This window comes from Diabrotica virgifera, chromosome 9 (assembly GCF_917563875.1).
Source record: "Diabrotica virgifera virgifera chromosome 9, PGI_DIABVI_V3a".
Lineage (NCBI taxonomy): Eukaryota > Metazoa > Arthropoda > Insecta > Coleoptera > Chrysomelidae > Diabrotica > Diabrotica virgifera.
Genome location: NC_065451.1, coordinates 8453479 through 8467194, shown reverse-complemented (window position 1 = coordinate 8467194; position 13716 = coordinate 8453479). Strand labels below are relative to the sequence as shown.

Sequence of the window (13716 nt, the reverse complement as noted above, 5' to 3'; positions counted from 1 at the left end):
AACTCAATTGTAGCCTTATAGTCCATTCTTTCGCGGTTTTTGCTCTAAATTTTAAAGAACCGCTTGGATTGACATAAAATTTGGCATACGTATAGCTTACATGTCAAAGAAAAAAAGTGATATTGTGCCGATGTGTGCTTTTGCCTTGGGGTGACTGTCACCCCCTCTTGGGGGTGAAAAAATATATACCCAAAATAAGTCCGGAAATGGATAAACTGACTAATTTTAAGTAACTTTTGTTCTATAGAGCTTTTTCGCCAAGTCAACACTTTTCGAGTTATTTGCGAGTGAATATGTTCATTTTTAACAAAATAACCACATTTTTAGACGCTTTTTTGCAAATAACTCAAAAAGCAAGTATTTTGTCGAAAAAACGTTCTTAGCAAAAATATAGCCTATAAAAAAGTTAAAAAAATGGTGTACGTGTTAGGTCTCTGGATCTCGTAGAACCAGAGTTATAGCCAATGAAAAATAGATTCATATTTACCAAATTTCAAATAGAATATTTCGACGTGAAATATCCAAAAAAGTAAGCACTTTTTGGGGAAAACCCATTATAACTTTTTTAAAGTGTTTAAAAAAAGCTTTATTTCTGTTTTTACAAAAAGTTTCTATCATTAAATTTAAGCAAGTTACGCTCAAAATAAAGTTGGTCCCTTTTGTTTTTGCAAAAAAAAATCGGGAAGACCACTCCCTAATTAGCAACTTAAATGAAATTAATCGTTACCGCTCCACAAATTATTTTACTTATGTTGTGTTTATATGATCTGTAAGTTTCATCAATTCAAAGTGCTTATTTTTGAAAAAATTTGGTTTCAAAATAAAATTTTTAAAAATTTAAATTTTGAAAAATATGCTTTTTTTCAAAATAACTTAAAAATTGTTAGATATACCAAAAATCTCGAAAAACAAAAAAAGTCAGATTGGCTTTTCTGAATATCATGTATTTTTTGTTTTTCTGTTAGACAAAAATTGATTAAGATTTGGTGTTTCTAAATTTGCATGCATTCGTGATCAGTGACTCGTTCAACCCCTTTTAACTACGGCCCTTTCAATAATAAGGACTTTGAACCGATGAAACTTACAGATCATATAAACAATATATACACGAGTCAAGAAACTTGTGAAGTCGTAACGATTAAGTTCATTTAAGATACTAATTAGGGGGTGATTTTCTCGATTTTTTTACCAAAACCAAAAGGGACTAACTTTATTTTAGCGTAACTTGTTTAATTTTGATGCTAAAATTTTTCTTTATAAAACAAAAATGAAGTTTTTTTTAAACACTTTAAATAGGTTGTAATGAATTTTCCCCGAAATGTGCTTAATTTTTGGTTACTTCACGTTAAAATATTCCATTTGAAATTTGACGAAATGAACCTAATTTTCATTAGCTATAACTCTACTTCTACTAGGTTTAGAGACAAGACATATACACCATTTTTAAAAAATTTTTACAGGCTATTTTTCGACAAAATTCTTACTATTTGAGTTATTTGCGAAAAATCGTCTAAAAGCGTGGTTATTTTGTTGAAAAAATGAACATATTCACTGCCAAATAACTGGAAAAGTATTGACTTAGTGAAAAAACTCTATAGAACAAAAGTTACTTAAAATTAGCCAGTTTATCCAGTTCCTGACTTTTTTGGACGAATATTTTTTTACCCCCAAAAGGGGGTGAACACCACCCCCAGGGCAAAAGCACATATCGGAACAATATCACTTTTTTTCTTTGACTTATTAGCTATGTGTATGCCAAATTTCATGTCAATCCAAGCGGTTCTTTAAAATTTAGAGGTTTTGCAATATTTTACCGTTAAAGAACGGACTATTAGCCTTTCTTAACAGTCTGCTTTTTGACTCTACAATTTTGTTGGATAATGAAAAAGTTAGCTATACTTTGACACCTAGCCATGTTCTTCATCAATACAGGATGTTTCTAAATAAATGCGACAAACTTTAAGGGATAATTCTGTATGAAAAAATAATGACCGTTTGATTTATAAACATCTGTCCCCAAATGCTTCGTTTCCGAGATACAAGATGTTGCATTTTTTCTTACACCCTGACGATTTATTTATTGCTCTAAAATCGGTTAAGATATGCAAATGAAATGTGCTAGGTTTTAAGAGGTAGTTACTGTGCATTTTTTGACATACAATTATGTATTTTATATTCACCATTGGCGTGCATATGGGTCATATTACCCGGTCATATTACCTGTATGCACGCCAATGGTGAATATAAAATTTTTAGTTGTATGTCAAAAAATGTGAAATAACTACCTCTTAAAACCTACCAAATTCTATTTGCATATCTCAACCTGTTTTAGAGCAATAAATAATTCATCAGTTTGTAAGAAAAATTTCAACATCCCGTATCTCGAAAACGAAGCATTTGCGGACATATGTTTATAAAGCAAACTGTCATTATTTTTTTATACAGAATTACCCTTTAAAGTTTGTCGCACTTATTTAGAAACACCCTGTAGTGATGAAGAACATGGCTAGATGTCAAAGTACAGTGGAACCCCAATAAGTCGGCCCCCGATAACCCGGAAGTCCGGCTAACCCGGACCGATTTTCATCAGACAAACATTTCAGGAATAAAAATGTATGTAATATATTATAACATTTTATCTGTAGCCGCTTCTGGAATGTCTTAAAAATATCGAATTTCATTGATAAAATGCGCATATCCCACCAATCTTCGCTTCGACCATAATATAATATTTGAGAGATAATGGGTATTTGTGTAATTTGAAATATACGATAGTAAAAATGACTCACGGCACACGGCGGCGGCAGAGCGACGCTCATTATCTCGGGCTATCCGAAACAACAGACACCTGTTATTCCTTTATTTATTTCCAACTGTCTTAGCATTGTTTAAAAAAAGACTATTTAATTTTTGTTTTAAACAATGGTCTTTTAAACAATGAAAGAGCCACTGTTCTTAAATAACATAACATCGATCCGATGGCAGACGAAATTGACACAACCGAAATTGACTGAGTTTTTTTACCTAGAAATTAACAATACTCTATACTGTCTATACTATACTCTATACCTATACAACTATAGGTAAGTTAGATGTGTACTGTGCATATATATTTCATGTTATTTCAATTATAACGGACTCTATGTATAAATATACCGTATTTTATTAATTTTTACCATGCTCTCCGGCTAACCCGGATTTTCGATAACCCGGACCGGCCGCAGTCCCGATTAATCCGAGTTATCGAGGTTCCACTGTACCTAACTTTTTCATTATCCACCATAAGTGAATGAGTCAAAAAGCAGACTGTTAAGAAAGGCTAAGGCTACAATTGACTTTTAATTTCAATATTTTTCAAATGCTAGAATATTCCACAGGGTGTTACGAACTTTCAGGAAAAAACACAGTATTATTGTTACACCCGATATACAATGACATTTACCTGTTCAGCAACACTATTACTACATCGATATTCTTAGAGAATAAGGCTACAAGATATTAAAAAAATTACTAAAATCGGATAACGGGTTTAGGAGATACGTGACATCCAAAATGACCCATTTTTAAGGTGTCTTGATTTTTTTGGACAGGAGTGTATTAAGGCGGATCGACATCAATAAAAATTTGTGTGTGTGTTGTATTTTAAAATACAGAAAAAAAATTTGCGGCACAAATTTAAATCTGGTCAAGTATTTTTACGACGTAAGTATTTATTTTGTGTGTTGTACCGCCGAATCCACTTAGCGACAAGTTATTAATCAAGTCCACACTAACATCGCTATGCGGCGAAAATGTCTTTGAAGTCGACTGACAAACCGACAGCACGACTGATAGCGTGGGTTGTTTGTCACGAAAATATTTTGGACATCTTGGATATTAAAGCACCCTATGTAACGCACAGCTGAATGTGGTTGAATTTTTATGTTTGTGCGTCACAGTGTTGCCATGCTGTTTTATATATATTTCTTCATAATTTCAATCAATGTTAAATCTACCTACAAGAATAATAGAATAATAACGTTTACTTCTCCGTCATTATACTAGGTAAAATGACAAATGAGGTGTCAAATGAAAGCTTATAATCCAAGGATAGTACTAAATGTGAGAAATTAGACCTAGCTTGTCTGTACCTCAAAAAATAAGCGTTATATTGGGGATTTCTAATGTTGACATTAAAAGTTGCACTATTTTTTTTTTCTATTAAACATTTTGATCTAAAACTTACCAGAAAACTTCTTTGTACTCTTTACTTTAAAATAAACGTGATTGAGGAGCTAAATTTTAAACTTCGCCACACAACTTTCGCGATTAAACTTTGCAATGCACAAATCCGCACCGTTTTCTTTGAAAAATTCATAACCTTTATCATGATAAGAATAAAAACTTGAGGCAGATACGTTTGTCTTCAGAAATGTTACATCTATATAGTGTAAAAATTTTAGAAAAAAATAATAAAATGGAACAGAGTTGTAACGAGGTAAACGCAAAAAACGTGATTTCATTTTTGTTATTTTTAGGTTAAAATTGCGATTTTGACAATGTTCCTCCACATAAAATTCAAAATAAACTTCATTTACGTTTTCAGCACCCTCGAAAATATAAAGTATGAATAAAATTAGCCATTCATCCCTCTGTGGTCAGTATCTCGAAAACTAAGCGCTTTTTTGAGGGTGTCACGCTCGTGTATAATATCACAAAAATTGTAACGTGATAATATGAAAAAATAGAGGATACGGCAACGATGTCACAAGTGATGGTCGGATCGAACGCCAAAATCTACACAGACATATTAGGGTGCTTTAATATCCAAGATGTCCAATATTTTTGCATAAATCCTTGCGGCGCACAGTCCACATCAACAAAAATTTCAACGCACACGAGCAAATTTGTGTCAGATACAACGTAAAAACATACATTTTTGAAGTTATACTTCTTTACCGGCGATAGAGGGTAAATTTTTGATATGGGAAAACCTAGCGACCGGGCGCATGCGCATTATAACTTTGTTCTGATTGGATGTTCAAATGACATGTCAAAAATTATTCAATATGGTGGCTGTGGCACAGCTGTAGTTAGATTATTTATGGTTGTTGCGTTTTAAAATTTGTGTGAAAAGAAACAACAAACAAAAGTTAGTTAATAGTTATACTGCCTTTTTAAATAGTTTTCATATACCTATATTTTTGGACTTTTGGACTATTTTGGACAAGGAAAACTCATTCTAATTTGGTAAGTACCTAGTTTTTATTATAATCATATTGTAATTATACATTTGGATTAGGTTGAAATACATACATTTATTTTCTCAAGAATGCGGATTTTAGAGAGAAATCCCAAATTAGGTTCGATTTTTATTTTTAAATTATGATTTTTTGGCGTAGATTTATTTATCTAGTAGGTATGTAATGCTTTGATTTACATACTTAATTTGATTACCAACAAAAGTTCTACCAATCTTCATCTAATATATTGTTTTCTTACTGTTTTGTTATATTTTTATATTTTCTTCCACAAATTTTCAAAACAATTGTCAAACAGTAAAACGTTCAGTTACCGTATTTTTCCACATGATAAATAATGTGCGATTGGACGAGTGAGTCTACGCTTCGATTACGAGTCAAAGCGGCACGAAATTCAAGGGTTCAATTCCCGATGCAAGTTTTATTTTTTTATTTTTTTATGCATATTATGATTGTAAGTATATTTGTTATATAATTTTTTTTTCAGCAAATGCGTATTTAAAATTTTTGCCAACAATTATTATCGTCCAGAAATCATTTTTTCTTTGTGGCATTTTTCAATGTGTTTGTGTGCGTTTTATTCTTTTATTTTTTTAAATTTTTGGTATAGTCTTAAAAATCACATAATATGTAGTAGAAGTATAACTTCTTACGTGCGTACAAAGTACACACACATTCTTTTATTGATGTGGATCCGGCTTTAGATTCAAGAGTGTAGAGATAACCATTACTTAATCCTGGGCTCTTAATATTCGTTTACTCTTCAATTGTCTCAATTATTTCTGTTTCTGTTGATCTGTCATAGGATTTTCAAACATTTCTTAATCCATTATACAGAGCAACATTTTAGATATTTTATTATTTTAATAAGCAAATAAATAATTCACGTATTATTTTAAAATCAGACGAATCACTCAGTTTAAAACCTCTTAATGGCTGTAACCATTATTTCAATGCAAATCATATAAATACAATACACGACAAAATACAGAACTAGAAAATTATATGTACATTCTCTCAAAGCGTATTAAGTAATAGGTTTTAATGGAAGAACACGACGAAAGCCGAATGGAAGCACCCACGTGCATCAGCAAATTATAGAAACGTTGCGACAAATTTGTTCCAGAAAAATGAACTTGATGGAATTATTTTAAAGGCAGATATTTTTATTGTGGATATTATTTAATCAATCGCTGGAGCCCGACACAACACGATAATTAGAAACAGTGATTTAGAAAAAAATAGACGAGAGGGATCAAATTGCACTAATCATGGACAAACTTGAGTTTGTCAAAGATTATAAAAATGAATTCTAAAGAAGAAGAAATGGTATTTTAGTCAGTTCTTTAATTTACTCATAATTTTACTTGATTGAGTCTACGATGTAACTTTTTGCAAAAACTCAAGACTTTGTGTTGCTTATAATATCTAATCATTCCAGTTTTTCTTACAAGCTAATTTTTTCTAGAAAGTCCCGAGGAATATCATTATTTACTTTTTGCTACGCTGTAAATTAAGCCGGTTTCAGCAATGTAGTTAAATGTAGGCATACATTTTTCTTACAAAAGAGACAAATAATATCAATATTTTTCGTTTATTTTTCTCCAGAAATACTCACAATAACATAAACAAAATTTCGCGACACACTTAACACACCTGAAAAATACTTTTATTGTATTTTTTGCTCCTATTGTGCTCAATAAGAGACTGTATTATGTCCTAAAAATAATTTTTTACAAAGTGCTCCCTTTTTAATATCAGTAAACAAAAAATATTTGGTTTGGGGTGAAATTTTTACCATGTAATATGAATAGTAGTAATACAGTATGCAATATACAGGGTGAGGCAGCTAAAAGTCCTATTAGAAATATCTCGAGAACTAAAGGCAACAGGATTATGAAAATCGGAATAAAGGGGTTTTGAAGAGTGATCTATTCAATGAAAATATTGTTATCTATTTGCTACTTCCGGTTATACCGGAAGTTGCTTATAACTTCGTTTTTTTAAATGGGACACCCTGTATATTTTTACATTCTTGGATTCTCCTCGATGTTTTCTTTCTAAAAATATTGGTTTTGTAATATTATACAGGGTAGTTTAAAAGATAATTACGTTTTTTTCGTAATTTCGTAGCAACATTCACACCCTGTAGAATTGTATTAGTTTGACATCGAAAACTCTATTTATGTTCAAGTGGTTCTTAATATAGTCTATTATTGTTATTAATTGTTATTATAGCTAATTTTTTAATCTTATTATACAGGGTTGGTGGAAACTCGGAACGAGTATTTTCTGAGTTTTCTTAAATGGAACACCCTGTATTTTAGCATTGTAAGGGAATGATATTTTATAGGACTTTTTATTTCTTAAGCATTCCCTATACCTAGATGCTTTAAATTGTGAGTTATAGGTGATTCAAGCCAAATATTAATTGTAACAAAAAATACGTGAAATTTTATTAGGATGGCCGTGAAAATATTCAATCACAAATAATTTTTCGGAAATGAATACATATTAATCTAGACTGATCCTTAAAATTAGCAATAATGGTTGAGCTATCAAAATAACTCCCTAATTAAAATTCTTGGCTCAATTAACAATTAAGCACAAATAAAAGAAGTTAGGTATAGGGAACGCTTAATAAATAAAAAAGTATCATAAAATATTATTTCATTACAATACTAAAATATAAGGTGTTCCATTTAAGAAAACTCAGAGAATAGGGGAGAAGGGGGCTCCTTCAGACAGGGGGCAGCTTCAGACATTGATATTGTGGGTAAATTTAAGGACTCGGGTTGGCGACACTGCCATCAAAACATTCCATTACTACTCACGCTATTATAGTCCAGTCTGTAGAACAGTGCAGTAAAGGGTTCACGTCATAAAGTGAAAAGTTAGTTTTTGGTGGTTGAAAGTTAAATTTTTGGATTGAAGGTAAGATGAGTTTTTTATTAGAAGATAAGACTTAGCATAATTAACATTTTTACCAGTTTTAAGTCCATTTAGTGCTGTATAACCTGTACTATTCACATTTGTTACTGATGGCACTCTTAGGTTATATTATTACATTTAGTGTGCACACATCGAGTGGGGCACCTTCAGACAAAAGGGTATGGGGCACTATCAGACAAACGCAATAGAAAATAGACACTTTTTTTGAAATAACGTGCTTAAAAGTTATATATATTTAGTTATTTAGTTATATATATTTATTGCTAGTTATTTAAAAAGGGTTTCTCTTTGTTGCAGATTGTCTGAAGATGGTAAGAAATAGGAAGAAAGGAAAAACAAAAGGAAATTTCGATGCCGAATCTATGAAAGAATGTGTAGCGGCCATCCTAGATGGTGAATCGATAAGAAATGCTGCTAAAAGATTTGGATTAAAATATCATACTGTTGGTATGTACGTTAAGAAGTTTAGGGATAACCCAGAAGGCGAACATGATATGAAATTAAGAAATGATACTAGAAAGGTTTTTACTGATAAACAGGAAGACGACCTTGAGGCATATTTAATTAAGTGTTCAAAAATGTTTTATGGTCTTAACAATCTAGAAACTCGTAAACTAGCACATGAGATGGCCAAAATGAACAATATTGACTGTCCTAAAAACTGGAAAGCTCCAAGAATGGCAGGAAAGGACTGGCTATACGGTTTTATGAAACGCCATCCAAGATTATCTCTCCGTGTTGCTGAAGGATGCAGTATTGCACGTGCAATTTCCTTTAACAAACATAATGTGAATGCTTTTTTTAATAATTTTGAAAACTTAATCAAAAGATACCCAGAACTCTGTGACTCATCCAGGATTTGGAATTTGGATGAAACAAAAACTGAAACTAACCAAGAACCTTCTCGTGTGATTTCACAAAAAGGCCAAAAACAAGTAGCAGCTGCTGTAAATGGTGAGAGAGGAACTCTGGTTACTACAGTTTTGTTTATAAATGCAGCTAGAAATACAATACCTCCTGCCCTAGTATTTCCGAGAGTGCACTTCAAGAGCCACATGATAAATGGAGCACCAAACGGGACCTTGGGGTTGGCTCATCAGTCAGGTTGGATAATCACTTACAATTTCGTTCATGTGATGCAGCACTTTATAAAATGTTCAGGTTCCTCTGAAAAGAGAAGAATGCTTCTAATTTGCGACAATCATGAGAACCACTTGTCAATTGAGGCAATAGAACTAGCAAGAGCTAATGGCGTGCACATTCTAACAGTTCCACCCCATTGTACCCACATGTTGCAACCACTGGATGTGGGATTGAATAAACCTTTTAAAACATATTATAATGCTGCAATTGATTCATGGTTGAAGTCTAACCCAGGCCAACGTTTTGGAATCTATAACGTGGCTGCATGTGTTGGAATAGCACATGGCCGTGCCATGTTACCACAGAGCATTATAAATTCTTTCAAAAAAACAGGAATATTTCCAGTTGACAGGCACATTTTCACCGACGATATGTTTGCTCCCAGTTTGGTCAGTGAGAGACCTAATCCTCCAGACGAAACTCTTTCTGATGAACCTCTAACATGCCAACTAGCTGCAAGTCTACCAACTTTAGAATCTGAAAAACCACCCTCATCTTCCCAAATTTCAAGCGAAAACTTTCAGCAACCAATAGACACTCCATCAACATCAAGCTGCCAAAACTCTACGCCTATGCCCCCTCAACAGCCTGGCTGTTATTTCAGTCCTGAGGAGATACGAGGATATCCAAAATCAAAACTCAATACTAGCTCCAAGAAACCAAGAGAAAAGGGGACAAGCAGAATAATAACTGACACCCCAGAAAAGCTTCTTCTGGCAGAAAAACAGATCAATAAAAAAACAAAGAAAACCTCCAACCCTAATGCTGAACGTACTAAATCCACAAAAAGAAAACTACTTTTTGAAAATGAGAAGAATGAGAAGACAACTGATGATGAAAATGACAAAAACTCTGATGATAAGGTATTAGAAGAACCACAGCAAAATTTTGACAGGAGTGAATTGAAAATTGAAGATTTTGTGCTGGTTAAATTTGGGACTGTAAAACAAAAAGATGTGTACTATGTTGGGAGAATCACTGGTAAATGTGATGATGGAGATGTTGAAATTTCATTTTTGAGAATGTCATCTAAAGTAAATTATAAATTTTTCTACCCCATCGTACCAGATATCTCTAGTGCTTCTTTATCAGAAATTGTAGCCCTTTTGCCAACTCCTTCTGAGCAGGGTACAAAGCGACAGAAATCTTTATTGCCTTTTTCAGTTTCATTAAAAAACTTCAATATGCATTAGAGGTTTGACTAAGTATCATAATATAGTTTTAAATATTGTAATAAATCATTTCTAAAACATTTATATGAGCGTTGTCATTTTTCCAATTGTGTCTGAAGCTGCCCCATTCCCCGTCTGAAGGTGCCCCCTAAGTGGGGTACCTTCAGACGTTTTTGAAAAAGTGGTTTTGATTTTTTTTTACAACAAGTATAGGGTTTAATATTAAAAGCATATATATAGTGAAAGTTGGGTAAACAATGTATCTTATGAATATTTTCTTTCTTTATTTGGTGATGTATTTAGAGTGATATGACAGTTTAAATTTTTATGTCTGAAGGAGCCCCACTCTCCCCTACTCTTTCCGAGTTTCGACCAATTCTGTATACTAAAATTAAAAAATTAGCTATACTGACAATTCTTCACAATAGTAGAGTATATTAAAAACCATTTAAACATAAATATAGTTTTTGTTGTCAAACTGCTACAATTCTACAGGGTGCGAATGTTGCTACGAAATTTAGAAAAAAACTTAATTATCTTTTAAACTACCCTGTATAATATTACAAAACCTCATATTTTAAGAAATAAGACATCGAGGAGAATCCAAAAATGTAAAAATATGCAGGGTGCCCATTTAAAAAAACGAAGGAATAAGCAACTTCCGGTTTGACCGGAAGTATCAAATAGATGAAAATATTTTAATTAAATAGATCACTCTTCAAAACAACTTCACTCCAATTTTCATAGTTCTGTTACCTTTAGTTCTCGATATATTTCTAATAGGCCAGTTATCTGCCTCACCCTATATATTATGACAATATGGACATCACTTATAGGACAGTCCTTACACTAGTTATCCAACAGAGAAAAATGTTGGCTGGTGTAGTTTAATATTTCAGTTTGCTTGTATTACTGCAATTTTTCTTATACATATATCTACTTAAGGTGAAACAGTAGCGATCAACAGGTAGCGAAAACGCGTTCCAAGATTGAGGCTGTAATTTTGAATATTTTTTCGAGATATCTGGCACACGTATTCGCAATATAATAAAGAATGGCAGTACAGAGCCCAATTTGAAAAATATATTAATATGTGGAAATTACTCTGTAATTAAATACAATATTTAAAAAACGAGCCTGTACCGCCATTAAGAAGAACAAAAAATACACTTTCTTCAAATAAACTTTTTTACTCGATGCCTAGATTTTGTGTCATTTTGGAACTACTAATGAAATAAAAAATTTTAGTAGTTCCAAAATGACACAAAATCTAGGCATCGTATAAAAAAGTTTATTTGAAGAAAGTGTATTTTTTGTTCTTCTTAATGGCGGTACAGGCTCGTTTTTTAATATTGTATTTAATTACAGAGTAATTTCCACATTTTAATATATTTTTCAAATTAGGCTCCGTGCCGCCATTCTTTATTATATTACGAATACGTGTGCCAATTATCTCGAAAAAATATTCAAAATTACAGCCGCAATCTTGGAACGCGTTTTTGGTACCTGTTGATCGCTACTGTTTCCTCTTAATAGAGAACCATAAGGTTAGAAATGATTATGTATTTTGAGTTTAGAAACAGTAAGAAATGTCCGAAAATTACTCGAAGAGAATAATTGGAACCTGTAAACTAATAACTACTGGAGTGTATGGAATACCGCCAATTCAAGTTCAAAGTAGATCCCCCAACCCCCCCCCCCTTTTTACGCCACAGAACTAACCACGCCAGCGCACGACATTAATCCCTAATTGGTCCTAAAATAATTGTCAGTAACTATCTTCCCGGAAAAAGTTATAATAATAATGTATTTATATCTTCTCTATTCTGCGTTCCGCAGTCACTTTGCTTTGCAGTGTGGGCAGAATATCCCAATATAAAACTTATGGAACTTTGCAGCTCAGTGTTGCCGGTTAGAATAGAAATATGCTTTATTGTCATGAAAAATTGTACAATTTTATCGACAAAGCTTATAAAAAGTCAAGAAAACAAAACAATAACAATTCAATTTACTAAGATTACATAAATCGTCAATATATTTACAATAATAACAATAATAATGAAGTTAAACAGAAGTAATCAATTGCAAAATTTAAGTAAATTGCAAATGCATAGTCTACCTAGTAATTAATAAGTTTAAAAGTTAAGCTGCTGCATATGACACCCAAATATATGTTTTAAGCAGACGAACTTAAAGTCCATCTAGAATATTCCAGAAGTCCAAAACATCTTGATTTGAAAATCTGTGGGCTTTATTATTTTTAAATAATTCCTAGATAGGTACTATGAAAGATATTTATACGATATTAAAGATATATCATTTGAATATTAATTATAATTAGGCTGTGATTAATATTATATATATGTATAACAGTTATTTATGATATAAGTGTTAAAAGTACAATTTTAAGGCACGCATGTGAAAGCTTGCAGAATGAGCGAAGCGAATTCAGCAATTCACATGAGTGCCTTAAAAATGTATTTTTAACACGTGTACTTTGTACGCACGTAAGAAGTTATACTTCTATTATATGATTTCAACGAAATAAATATACTTTCAACAGGTTATTTGTATTTAAAGATTAAACTAATTTTTACTTACTACTTTCCAAAATATTTTATTAAAACAATACTAAAAATAAAAAAAAGTTAGATAACACACGGATTCGAACCGGCGACCTCTCGATCTCCGGTCGAACGCGCTACCACCGAGCTAAACTCCCTTTGCTTTGACAGCTTACAAGATTTCTCATAAGTACATACTGACAAATTTAATAGACCAAGTGAGGTATAAAAATACTTTAAAATTTATTTAATATAAATAATAATATCTCTTAGCAACACTGTTCTTCATAAGAGTCTGTACTGAAAGGTGACCGTGGAACGCAGTATAGGTATTACTATTGTTATCCACAATTCAAAAATTAAATCTAAAATCCAGCAAAAATAAAATTAGAGACGTCCAACTGCTTATCAAGAAACCCGTGTTGAGCTGCCCCCCCCCCCCACTTGCAAAAATCAAAAAACAAATAGCCCTGATTTATGAGCTATTTATGAGCTCTCATATTCCGCAAACTAAAAATTTTGAGCTCGTTCCACAGAGCAGGAATTTGATAATTTAGTGGGGGGGGGGGCTGACTCAGCCCCCTCCCCCCCACTACTTAAAAATAGGAATATTGAATCGGTTTTTGCGGCAGAATTACGAGCTAT

General features: G+C 32.4%; 2 protein-coding genes across 3 annotated transcripts in view; one reads left to right on the top strand and one right to left on the bottom strand.

Annotated features, from left to right (window-relative positions):
• Positions 1–13716, bottom strand: part of LOC114332250 (vasoactive intestinal polypeptide receptor 2) — a 784400-nt gene that overhangs the window by 322530 nt on the left and 448154 nt on the right. The gene's annotated exons all lie outside the window — the stretch shown is intronic.
• LOC126891842 (tigger transposable element-derived protein 6-like) lies at positions 7967–10853 on the top strand. The gene is made up of 2 exons (XM_050661166.1): positions 7967–8174; positions 8490–10853. Exon 2 carries the CDS (start codon positions 8501–8503, stop codon positions 10526–10528), a length of 2028 nt encoding a protein of 675 aa, XP_050517123.1. The 5' UTR covers positions 7967–8174; positions 8490–8500; the 3' UTR covers positions 10529–10853.

Bases quoted from the DNA above. Each gene is read 5' to 3' on its own strand.
- LOC126891842 (XM_050661166.1), top strand. From the start codon at position 8,501: ATGGTAAGAAATAGGAAGAAAGGAAAAACAAAAGGAAATTTCGATGCC.